The 12,528-nt window shown below is 39.6% G+C and overlaps 1 protein-coding gene across 1 annotated transcript; it reads left to right on the forward strand.

The window, feature by feature from the left end:
* The first annotated feature begins 1,089 nt into the window (after positions 1 to 1,089).
* On the forward strand, positions 1,090 to 9,707 carry LOC117827209 (mitochondrial fission factor homolog A-like). The gene is made up of 7 exons (XM_034703731.1): positions 1,090 to 1,245; positions 3,946 to 4,167; positions 4,314 to 4,492; positions 6,056 to 6,135; positions 6,267 to 6,437; positions 6,789 to 6,864; positions 8,250 to 9,707. Exons 2-7 carry the CDS (start codon positions 3,951 to 3,953, stop codon positions 8,379 to 8,381), a joined length of 855 nt encoding a protein of 284 aa, XP_034559622.1. The 5' UTR covers positions 1,090 to 1,245; positions 3,946 to 3,950; the 3' UTR covers positions 8,382 to 9,707.
* Positions 9,708 to 12,528: the final 2,821 nt, after the last annotated feature.

The raw sequence follows: 12,528 nt of genomic DNA on the forward strand, positions 1-12,528 counted from the left end.
AGTGAGTAACTAGAGCACTGATAGAAATGTAGTGGAGTAAAAAGTACAATGATTGTCTCCTAAATGTAGTGGAGTAAAAGTAATAAGTATCCCCCAAAAATAATACTCAAGTAAAGTACAGATACTCAAAAAATATACTTAAGTACTGTACTCAAGTAAATTTACTTTTCTACTGTCCTCCATTTGCTACAACTGACAAAATCTGTGTTGAGGTAGGTTATTTAGGGTACGATCAAGCGGCAACCTCCGGTCTCAAACTATGAAGCCCATGTGGAAGTGTTATAAACTGCAATTCATCGAGAATCCGCTTGAGGCTGGCTGCAGAAACACCGGAAACCACATAGACACCAATTTAAAAAAAGGATGATCTTTGCAGCATTAATAAACAAGTTTACAGCCTGGTTCAAAAAGCGGCTTTGGACTACGTAGCTAATTTCTCTATCGGCACACACTGTACAGGGGGGATTTTTTTTCTAACGTAACGGTTCAGAAGATATTAAGATTATGAGTTTTTTTTCCAAATAAGGACATGACTGACTTGACTCCTGGATGGGAACACATAGCTGTTGGCTAGGAGGCTCAAACGCCGCCTCTTTACGTCACACCATGCCTGGATGAGTTCCGCATTTCCAATATGGCTGCCGTCATTGATTGGCTTCAAAGCAGCACTCAGGGACAGATGGGTGACGTCAGGGATACTACGTCCATATTTTATACAGTCTATGGGTATGATGACAGACGCACGGACCAAATACGTCACCTTGAACTCAGCCAGCCATTAGAAAAACTCCATTGCAGTAGTCAAGTTTTGACCTGCAGATGGCGGTCTCTAAACACATTTTCAACACTATTTAATGATTTTTAATACTTAATGCTCAACTGCTGGGATGAAGACCCACATTGATTAACAGCACTACTCAATCCCTATATAAATATGTTTTCAGATAAAAAAAATGGTTTGGGGTTTAGTTACACTTTAAGAACTTTGTGCGCTTGTTTTAAACCTGGTTACCTCCTGCTCATGCGCTTTGAAAGAGCTCGTGATGTAGCTCCTCACAGGCTCCGCCCCGGCGGACACATCGGGACACACCGGGGAGCATTACAAGCAGCCACACACACACACACTTTAGCATTAAACGGTGTGTGCTTCCGTTTCGCTCCAACCCGGGTCGATGCTCTTCACATAGCTGAACGGATAACATTAAGACGCATGTCATTTTAAACTCCGGTATTCAAACCTCGAAGGTAAGATGTCAGAAACTACATTGAAGCCATAGATATATCCGAGTAGCTTGTTTTTGCAGTCATTGAATGGTCGTGCATGCTCTGCTAAGCTAACGTGTCATGGTAAAGATACCATCAGCCTGTTAGACATGACATAATACTGAAGGAGCTTCAGCTAACCTTAGATATTTACCATCCTACGCACCAGACATGGCGTCTTATGTGAGTTTCATTCAATGACATTGAAGCCATTTACAAACAACATCTCCTCATGTTATATTACGTAACTTCATGCAACACAACGAATGTAATGTCTATTACACTCCTTTTATTATTATTGACATTGGCTAATCCTCCCCCTTACAGGACATGTCCTTTTGCATGGACCACTTCGCATGTTTAGGGTAGTGCTCGAAGCCACTGAGCAAATCATGAAGCACCAGATTGCTCATATTTTTAATGCATATAGCGACACTGCGTTAAACGAACATTAAGAAAACATGATGGCATTGCAGGCTTGTCTCCACTATTCACATGGCAGAGCTGGCAAGCATCCAAGATATGATCTACACATGAGCTTTGATGTGATTCTGTTTGATACTCATGCCATTTTACTAGGGCCACTGAAATGTATTCAAATTGTCTAAACTTAAACGTAATCTGCCTTCTGAGACTCTGATCAATCAATCAGACTTTATTTATAAAGCGCTTTCATACAATGACATTGTAACACAAAGTGCTGTACATAAAAACAACTTCAAATAGAAGAAATTAAGAAAAAGATCACACCCCCAGCCCGACCCCAAACCCACCCCACAATCCTAAGGTTAAGAACACAATATATGCAGCAATAGTAATAAAAACAATACAAAAATAAAATAAAAAATAAGTTGCTGAACGAACTGAGGAAACGCTCTCATGATATCTTAATGAGGAAACACTGGAGGCAAAATAAGATGTTAAAACTCAAAACAGGAGATTAAACTCACCAAAGTAAAATACATGTCTAAGATAATAAAACACTAAAATATTAAACCATTGAAAGAACATAAGATGCTAGACTTAAAATAAATAAATAAGTACATAAATAAATAATCGAATCCCCGGCCGGGCAGCTGCCTTTCTGTGTGGAGTTTGCATGTTCTTCCCGTGCATGCGTGGGTTCTCTCCGGGTACTCCGGCTTCCTCTCACAGTCCAAAAACATGCTCACCAGGTTAATTGGTCACTCTAAATCGCCCGTAGGTGTGAGTGTGTGTGTGAATGGTTGTCTGTCTCTCTGTGTTTGCCCTGTGATAGGTTGGCGACCTGTCCAGGGTGTACCCTGCCTTCCGCCCGAAGCCAGCTGGGATAGGATCCAGCCCCCCCGTGACCCCTAACGGGATAAGCGGTCAAGATAATGGATGGATGGATGGATAAATAAATAAAGTAGATTAAAAGTGACTAAATTTGAAATAGATAATAAATAAATAGATACAATTATGAAGAATAAAAATAAAACTTAGTTAAGAGCAAGACTAAAAAGGTAGGGATGTAAGGATACACTCAACCCACGATGTGATTCGAATTCCGTTTTTTGGTTCACGATACGATTCACTCACGATTCTCTAAAATTTTTCAAGAAAACTGCATTGAACTCAAAATTTACATAACCATTATTTTATTTCAATTCTCTGATATGGACAGTTGCAATATATATATTTTCTCATATATTTCTTTGTAAACATAGTAATCCTTTTTCATTTTAAGGTGTGTTGTAACTCAAATAAAATCATTGCACACTTTTTTTTAAGCACCTTGCAAAAAAACTAAAAATGACCGCACAAAAATACCTTGCTGAAAATTTTCAGAACAATTATAGAGAAATGGAAAGTTAATGATTCCCAAATGAACAAAACAAATAAGGTAAATCTCTTTAAATTAGGGATGTAAATTCCAAGTATTCTACTTCATCGATCTTTGGAAATGTTACTGATCAATTATCGATTAATCATTAAAAAACGTGAATGTTTTCCATGTCAAAAAGAATGCCAAATGCGTTATTTCCCCCTAAATACAATTTTCCTTCATGACACAATGTATGTATATTATTGACGGTATTAAACAGCTACGGATCATATTGAGGGATTCAAAATGTTTAACACGCTGAATATCAACGTAAGGGGCAGGCTTATAAATAATATCTGCGGACGCATGGTCATAGAGTGAAGACTCAGACTACAACATGTGAATTTACTGCAACAGGACAACTGAACAGAATCATATTTTGGACTCAGTTTCCAGTTTTCTGTTTACTCGTTCTTATTGAGAAAAATAAGCATGTGAACACACGCATGTGTTTGCCGGGAGCGCAACTGAGTCAGAATCAGTCCAGCCGCAGAGAAAAACAGTGCTCATGGAGACCTGTCACTCAGCTGCAGCCCCCAGCTGAGCGTCTCCGCTGTGTACAGTCTGCTGATTCTGAAACATGCTTTAAACTTAAAACACCTCCACTCAGCGAGTGACGAGAGAGCAGCGCAAGAGACTTAATGATGTTGAAAAAGCAGAGTATAATGCAGATAGTGCCTTCTACTGTTTAAAAATAATATCCTGGTACAAATTATTCTTGAATCGATTTTAATCCACCCTTATTTGTATCGATTTTTTTTTACCGATTTGCAATATATCGTTACATCTCTACCCTGAAGTGTTTTAACATGTCCCTCTGTTTGATGTTTCTTCAGGCTGGATGAGTGGGCCAACCTTCTCCTCCCCCTCTGCGGAGGTGGCAGAGATGAACCGTATCCATTATGAATTGGAGTACACAGAGGGCATAAGCCAGCGCATGCGAATCCCTGAGACTCTCATGGTGTCTTCAGAAAAGCAAACAGGGTCTCTACCAATCCAGCAAGCCCTGCCTATCCACACAACTATGATGCACGTGCCAGAGAGGATTGTGGTTACAGGTGAGGACCACTGACAGGACTTCACATGTTTAAATTGAGGCTAAGAACTGAGGCAGATGCACAGGGTGATACTACACCGTTGAACAGATTCAATGATCGGTATGACTACCAACCAGTGTCGAATTTCCTTTTCGCTTACTCAACAGGTGATGATGGGGACGGTCTGTTTTCTCGTCCCAGAGACCTGGACCTGATTCAGTCCATCCCCCCTGTGGATCTCCTGAGCATGAAGGCCCCACCACGTATCCTGACCCTCTCAGAACAGCCACTTGACTCCCTTGAAACTGAACAAACTCCCACTTCACAGAACAATCCCAACCAAGCTGTAAGTGATAATTCTGAATGTTTTTTATTTGACAATGATCCTAACATTAGGGAATGACAGAGGTAGAAGGCTGGGGTTATAAAGTGAATGAAAAAGTAGTACTTGTGTGTTTTTATATCCACATAATTCATCATAATGCATTAGTTGCATGTGGACAATGATTTTGTGCCTATGACGTTCGGAGCCTTCTCCCGACATATTGCTCAAAATGTGGTTGAATTTCCGGTTTGTCCTGTTGTCTTTGTTGTTACTCTGCAGCACAGGTTGTGTTACAAGAGGTGATTGTTTTGTTTTTATTATTCTGAAAGGTTTTTCTTTTTTACAGCAGTACAACACAACCTTTACACAATCAATGGGCGGGTATATTAAGAAAAATACATGGGACATAAAATAAAACACCAAATGGATTACCTTCACCTTTGTGAAGTGAAAACACTGTTTTGTTGGACAGTCTACTCTTGTCAGCTGACATTGTTTATGTCACCAGCTTGTAATGCAGGGCAGAAATGATACAATATGAGTTTCTTCATAATGATTTCAGTGGGAATAAGTATCTCTTTTCAGGATAGCCTCTGTTGATGGGCAGGCAATCACTGACTTGGACGGATTTTGTTAAGACTGCCACAGTTTTTTTTGTTTGTTTTGTTTTAATTTTTTATAAACTTTTCTTTAATTCACCAGTAAGTGTATATACATTTAGTCGATACAGACATACTAACAAGTACATACATTACAAAACATGGAAGGACATATTTATACACTTGTAAAGAGAGAGTACAGAAGAGAAGAGAGGGGGGAAAAAGGAACCTCCCAAAAAATTAAAAAAAATCACAGAACAAAAAATATAAGAAATCAATAAGAGTAGTAATATGGCAATATAGTATAATAAGAGTAATCAATAAGTAAAATAACTCTAAGACCAAAGGGGATGAAGACAGGGAATAATAATTCAATTTAAAATTAGAAGAGAAAAAATAGAGATTGAGCGAGGGAGTAGCAAAAAAGAGTAAATACATAGAGGGTGGAGTCTGTTTGGGTGCATTTCAGGAAATTCTTACAGAATGGGTTTGGTGTTATATAGTTTGGTTTTATCTGGACTTGATTTGATTTGTGGCATTAGCTCACCGGCAACTAGACAGATTTGAGAACTGTTGAGTATGTTTTATTGAATTCTTCCAGTTGATTGCTTGTTGAGCTGGTTGTTGCTCCATTGATATGTGTTGTGTTAGGAGGTCCAACCAGACTGCCACTGTTGTCATATTTAAATTGAAAATAATCTATAGTCAAAGTCCTTTTGTTGTATTTTGAAGCTACTTTAGCTTGAAACAAAGAATACAGACTCTTCTGCAACTAGAAGAAACTTTGTGACTGATTAGTAGATGTTCTTGTAGTGCAATTTAAATAAAAACAAAAACATTTTTAAGCAATCATTGGATTTATAGAATAATAGTCCAGTAAGGCTGGACTTATTGTTGCTAGGTAGCATTAAGTAGCCTGTTTGTAGAGATAAATGTTTTCACCTTTTAACAGACCAACTTACTTCAACCTGTGTGTCGTTCATAGGCTCACTTTCATGCTCGATCTCGACGAGAGCGCAGTGCGAGTGAGAACATGACTGGACGCCAAAACAGAGTGGATATAAGGTAACAACACATCCATGTTCTAGATATCTGTTTCCCTGATGCTAGTTTTTCAGTCAGAACTCACTCTTATTCAATAATTTCCCCCTCATTTGTCTAAAAATATCCTTTTTCTTTGCTCTTCTCTCTGCTAGTGTATCCCCTTCCCCTTCTGCCCCCCAAGTCCGGTTGTGTCCCCCCCTCTGTTCTCCAGAGGATGCAAACATCAACCTGTACACAGCTGCAGGGTTCCTGTCATACGTCCAGTCAACAACACGCCGGGCATATCAGCAAGTCCTGGAAGTGCTGGACGACAGCAGCCGCAGGTGATTTCTCCTCTGAAACTTGTGAATGTGCCAGATGAGAAAAACAGCTCTTCTCAGAGGATTGTTGCCTTTTTCCGATAAGTTCTCAGGTCCAGATGGTTTGAGATGGAGATGGTGATGGTGATTGGAGGGTAGGAGTCAGTGAAGCAAGGGAGAAAACGGCTAGTCAAGGGATAAAACAGCTAGTCAAGGGATAAAATTTGGGGACAGTTTTTATCTGTCAAAGCACAGATGCATTGGCAGTGAGACTTAAGTCCATACATGTGGCTGTTCAATCACTGACCTAGCCTACTTTTCTTCAGACTGTCACTGTTATTATTAAGATGAATTAAGTCGAGCTGTTCTCCACAGGACACACCTGGACCTGGCCTTGGATATGAACCATGATGAGTCTGGTTTAATGGACGCATCCTCTCTGCGAAGACAGGTATGAGATCTCACAGAGCTGAGGAACAGCTCATGTAGCTTAGAAGTGCTTACTTGAGGTGGGCACAGTTAATCAGAAATTTGACTCTAACATTTAACCCTCCTATTATGTTCGTTTCTCTGGAACAGCAATAATGTTCCTGGGTCAATTGACCCTGGGGCATATTCAATTATCCAAAAGTGTCAGAACCCAAAAAAACCCAATACACATTTTTTTAAATCTAATTTTTAACTCCATTATTAACCATTTAAATTAAGATTTATATTCTCACAGATCACGGTTTAATGAGGATATATCACTTATTTTTCCTTGAAATTAATGTTAAAACTTTTTAAAATGTACATTTGAAAGCCCTAAATATAAATACAATCGTTTTTTATGACACATATTTTTGTTTATTTTATTTTAAATTTTTATTTTATTTTTTTTATGAAGTGATGCTGATAAATTAATATGACACCTCTTCTGTCACATGCTGCCCAGATTTAATGCTGCATTTAGCTGGTTTGGAAGGCATATATTGCCTAAAATAGACTTTAAAAGGGCCAGTTTGACCCGCAACATAAGAGGAGGGTTGATAAAGACGTTAAGTTTGATATCAGTTTATCTCTAAATCCTGTTCAGAGTTAACAGACGTTATCATTAACGTCAAAACCTGTTGAAAGTCTGATGGTCGCCTCCAGTTAAAATATACAGGGTCCCCACGATCCTATTCCAGAAAAATATTGTTATTATTAATATCAAATTTACCAAGGCCATATACTCTTGCTTCAGTTGTCTGCAATCCATTTTAACATATAAGATATGAGATCTTTCTTTTTGTTTCTTGATTGTGGGTAATCCCAGCATGCCTTTATTGTTGCTTAAATTCCTGCAAAGCAAGTTGGTGTGGCACATACAGATAGGCTAACTAGATTTAATGGAAGTGAAAGGTTTCTAGAAATATTTTTCAAATTAACATCAACCTTAAAAGTTAATAAAAGAATAACATAGAGCTCTAGTGATTACTATGCAACTCCACAGCCTGGTTTGCATCTTGTTCTATTGTTAGGTCCATAGTTTATAACTGTTGGGGCATGCTGACACAAAAAGCTTCAGCATCCTAAATCAGGCTGCTGACAGAGGCACACATCCAGTGAGAACTGATGAAGGCTTTTGTAGACACTCCCTCAAAAGTCTAAACAAATACATAACAAATATAAGTACCATTCACATACCTGGTCAGAATACTTACACATCACCTTTGAAACTAACAGCAATGCTTAAAAGTTGTTTTTGTTGTTTGTCCTGGTAGTGATAATCCTATATGTTTAACTAAATCATATCCAGGCACAGCACAAGTATCATTTTAAAGAGTAGAACAAATGTTTTGTGTCGTCTTTCAGATAGTGAAGTTGAACCGGCGTCTGCAGCTGCTGGAAGAAGAAAACAAAGAACGCTCCAAACGAGAGGTGATGCTGTATTCTGCAACCGTGGCTTTCTGGCTTATTAACACTTGGATCTGGTTCCGACGCTAAAATGGGCCGAGACTGAGTCTCCCAAAACACTGGAAGCCAAAGCAATTCCTTGTTTAAAGGCGACCATTGAAATTTAGATTTTGTTTTTCCAAATCTTAAAGTCTAAAAGAAACCACTGTTAACCAAAGGACATTTACAAATAAAGATTATTAATAATGTCTTCAAGCTAATTCCATTTTTTAGGATTTTAGTTACAGAATGGTGCTGTCAAGATAAGACCAGAGGCAGTAAAACCTAACCCTTGTTTACAGAAACATTGATGTATGAGTGTTTGGTATTTCTTCCTAATGCTGCCTAGTTTCACTCATATTCTCATCTTCACATGTGACTATAAACTAGTCATAACGGCAAATAGCTTCAACAGAGCAAGAGGTAACCTTACAGTCATATATGTGTGTGTTTTATTTCTGTATTAGCTGACAGGACAAAGCACAATGAAACCAATGCTGTTTCCGCTGATGTTAACTGGAGTTTATGAGTACATTGCATATGTAATACAGACAATGGGAGCCAGTTTGAAGTTGCAAAGGATCTATCAAACTGTCCATAATGAGAACCTAACACTTCTAAGCTTTAGGGGGAGAATGGATAGACAACAAGGATTTACTTCAGCCACAAATGTTTTGGGAACCAAGCTCAAAGCTGGAGCTGTAGTTACAGGACCAAACCTCAGACCTGACCCTTCTTCTGTGCTTGAAATAGAGGTTTAATTAGTTTTTGTCACAGACTACCATTCTTAAAGTGTCAAAGTAACTTGAATTATTCTAGAGATGCCATAACAGTTACCCTGAATGTCATTTGAGTTCTGGATTACCCGAAACATTTTGTACAGCACTTAACATATTGTTGAAATGTTTGTCATGTGTCCCTAAATTTTTTTACATCTTTGGCAGCCTTATATGCCAGAGGATTAAATGATAAGCTAGAGGAAGTGGTGACTGGAAGGATGTTTCCCATACTATTTATTTGATCTGAGCTTATTTTTCTCTTTTAGAGGAGTTTTTTTTCCCACTAATTACCTACAGAGCCATAAGCATGGACAATGTGGTTTTATTTATCGTACAATGTGATATAAGTCTAAGAGCTACTGTATGTCTCATCATGTCTTATAGATGGCTATGTATATGAAATATTGATGTCATTATTTTTCCAATAATGAACTGAGTGTGTGTTCAACAAACTGTTGCTGTGACCATTGTTTCTGTTAAGCACTGTACCTATCATTAAATGCTGAGGTTGAGGTTTATATTTTATTTTATTTGTAAAATGTGAATACATTCATTGTTTGTTTATATTTTACTGTAATAAATGATGGATGTTACATTCCTCCAGAGTTCTGCCTTCTTTTTTTGGGCTATTTTATTTTCACTTTTGCAATGTATACACACATATCAATATACCAACAGTTTATGGACATAACATAGGGTAAGGCATAAAGGATAAAAGAAATAGACAAATGAAAGAAGACCCCCCCCCCCCCCCCCCCCCCCCCCCTAAATAAAAGGTGGTTAGTGTACAAAGTCAATACAAACCACTATATTAAGTACTTCAGGGGGATGCAACTATTCATCTCAGAAGACCACCTGTCAATAATAAGGGGGGAATCAGTTTTCCATGACACTGTAATGGACTTCTTAGCCACACATAAACATAACATAGAGCAACTTTCATGAATTTGAATTGTGCATTGTTTAGAGCACGGATTCTCAAACTTGTTGGAGCCAGGGACCCCTTACAGGTGAGAAAATTGCCTAAGGACCCCCTCATAATTGTAACACAAATTAAGCACATTAGTGATGTGTCATGATCAAAAACTGCGGTTCTGAGGGCCGATGCTTTATGAATGTGTGAATCAGAAGAGCCGACTCGCATCGAGAGAGTCTGCTCCCAGTTTTTTCCTTTCGTTGCTTAGCTCTAACAGTGCTCAGCCCCAGCTCTGCTCACAGCAGAACTTTGTTTTGATTGGTCAGCATGGCAGCCATGCAGCCAATCACGTGAGGATATAGGATACAGGTGATGGAGGGGAGGCTATGGATTGTGGCTACATCTGTTTCTTCTGAGAGGGTTAGGGTTAGGGTTCTTCTCAAAGACGGGGCAAATACCCTTACCCTAACACTAACCCTGATCCTAACCCCAACACTGATCCTAACACCCAGCCTAACCCTAATCATAACCCTAACCCTAATCCTAACCGTAACCCTAACCCTAACCCGTGACCCTAACCTTAACCCGGTCCATAACCCCAACTCCTAACCCTAATCATAACCCTAACCCTAACCCTAACCCCAATCAGTTTGCTTGAGTTTGGTTCTGGTTCTGTTTGCTTGAGTTTGGTTCTGTTTCTGTTTATTTGAGTTTGGTTCTGGTTCTGTTTGCTTGAGTTTGGTTCTGGTTCTGTTTGCTTGAGTTTGGTTCTGGTTCTGTTTGCTTGAGTTTGGTTCTGGTTCTGGTTCTGTTTGCTTGAGTTTGGTTCTGGTTCTGTTTCTGTTTTCCCAAGTTTGTTTTTGGTTTGGTTCTGGTTCTGTTTGCTTGAGTTTATTCTGGTTTGGACCTGGTTCGGTTCTGGTTCGGTTCTGGTTCGGTTCTGGCTCGGTTCTGGTTCGTGTTCATGTTCTGATTCTGGTTCTGGTTCTGGTTCTGGTTCTGTTCTGGTTTTGGTCTGGTTCGGTTCTGGTTCGGTTCTGGTTCTGTTCTGGTTCGGTGCTGGTTCAGTTGTGGTTCGGTTGTGATTCAGTTCTGGTTCGGTTCTGGTACGGTTCTGGTTCGGTTCTGGTTCTGGTTCGGTTCTGGTTCTGGTTCGGTTCTGCTTCTGTTTGCTTGAGTTTGGTTTTGGTTTGGTTCTGGTTCTGGTTCTGTTTGCTTGAGTTTGGTTCTGGTTCGGTTTGCTTGTGTTTGGTTCTGGTTCAATTTGCATGAATTTGGTTCTGGTTCTGTTTACTTAAGTTTCTAACCCTAACCCTAACCCTTATCCTAACCCTAACCCTAATCCTAAACCTAACCCTAACCACAACCCTAACCCTAATCCTGACCCTAACCCTAATCCTAACCCTAACCCTAACCCTAACCCTAATTCTAACCCTAACCCTAACCCCACCCCTAACCCTAACCCTAACCCTAACCCTAATCCTAACCCTAACCCTAACCCTAACCCTAACCCTAACCCTAATCACAACCCTAACCCTAACCCTTATCCTAACCCTAACCCTAACCCTAACCCTAACCCTAACCCTAACCCTAATCACAACCCTAACCCTAACCCTTATCCTAACCCTAACCCCTAACCCTAACCCTAATCCTAACCCTAACCCTAACCCTAACCCCACCCCTAACCCTAACCCCTTATCCTAACCCTAACCCTAACCCTAATCACAACCCTAACCCTAACCCCACCCCTAACCCTAACCCTTATCCTAATCCTAACCCTAACCCTAACCCTAATCACAACCCTAACCCTAACCCCACCCCTAACCCTAACCCTTATCCTAACCCTAACCCTAACCCTAACCCTAATCACAACCCTAACCCTAACCCCACCCCTAACCCTAACCCTAATCCTAACCCTAATCCTAATCCTAACCCTAACCCTAATCCTAACCCTAACCCTAACCCTAACCCTAATCCTAACCCTATCACAACCCTAACCCTAACCCTAACCCTAACCCTAATCACAACCCTAACCCTAACCCTTATCCTAACCCTAACCCTAATCCTAACCCTAACCCTAACCCTAACCACAACCCTAACCCTAATCCTAACCCTAACCCTAACCCTAATCACAACCCCTGGTTCTGTTCCATGGATATGATTGCAGTTTTTTGTTAATTTGTGCAATAAAAAAAGTTTGATTAAAATACTAAATAAAAGTAAGCATGGTCTTGTAACAGAATAAATGCACAAAATTGGGCAATTATAAGGCTTCTCATAAAAACACCGTATGTAAAAGGGTTTCAACACAAACCATTATATTTTGTGAGGTTAAGGTAAAATATACGGCTACAAAACGCTACAAAATGGGTACAGTGCCAGGTACAGTGGAGGAAGGAACTTACTTCAGCATCACACCTGAAGCACATCTCTGACAGGTCAGATTTGAATAAATGTAATTTTTATGGGGTAAGGTTGATGTAGGATATTGTAGTCAATCAGT

This window comes from Notolabrus celidotus, chromosome 15 (genome assembly GCF_009762535.1).
Source record: "Notolabrus celidotus isolate fNotCel1 chromosome 15, fNotCel1.pri, whole genome shotgun sequence".
NCBI classification, from domain to species: Eukaryota; Metazoa; Chordata; class Actinopteri; order Labriformes; family Labridae; genus Notolabrus; species Notolabrus celidotus.

Coding starts and splice junctions, on each gene's coding strand:
- LOC117827209 (XM_034703731.1), top strand. CDS start 3,951: ATGAGTGGGCCAACCTTCTCCTCCCCCTCTGCGGAGGTGGCAGAGATG. Junction 6,438..6,788: donor CTGGACGACAGCAGCCGCAG/GTGATTTCTCCT, acceptor TGTTCTCCACAG/GACACACCTGGACCTGGCCT. Junction 6,865..8,249: donor CATCCTCTCTGCGAAGACAG/GTATGAGATCTC, acceptor GTCGTCTTTCAG/ATAGTGAAGTTGAACCGGCG.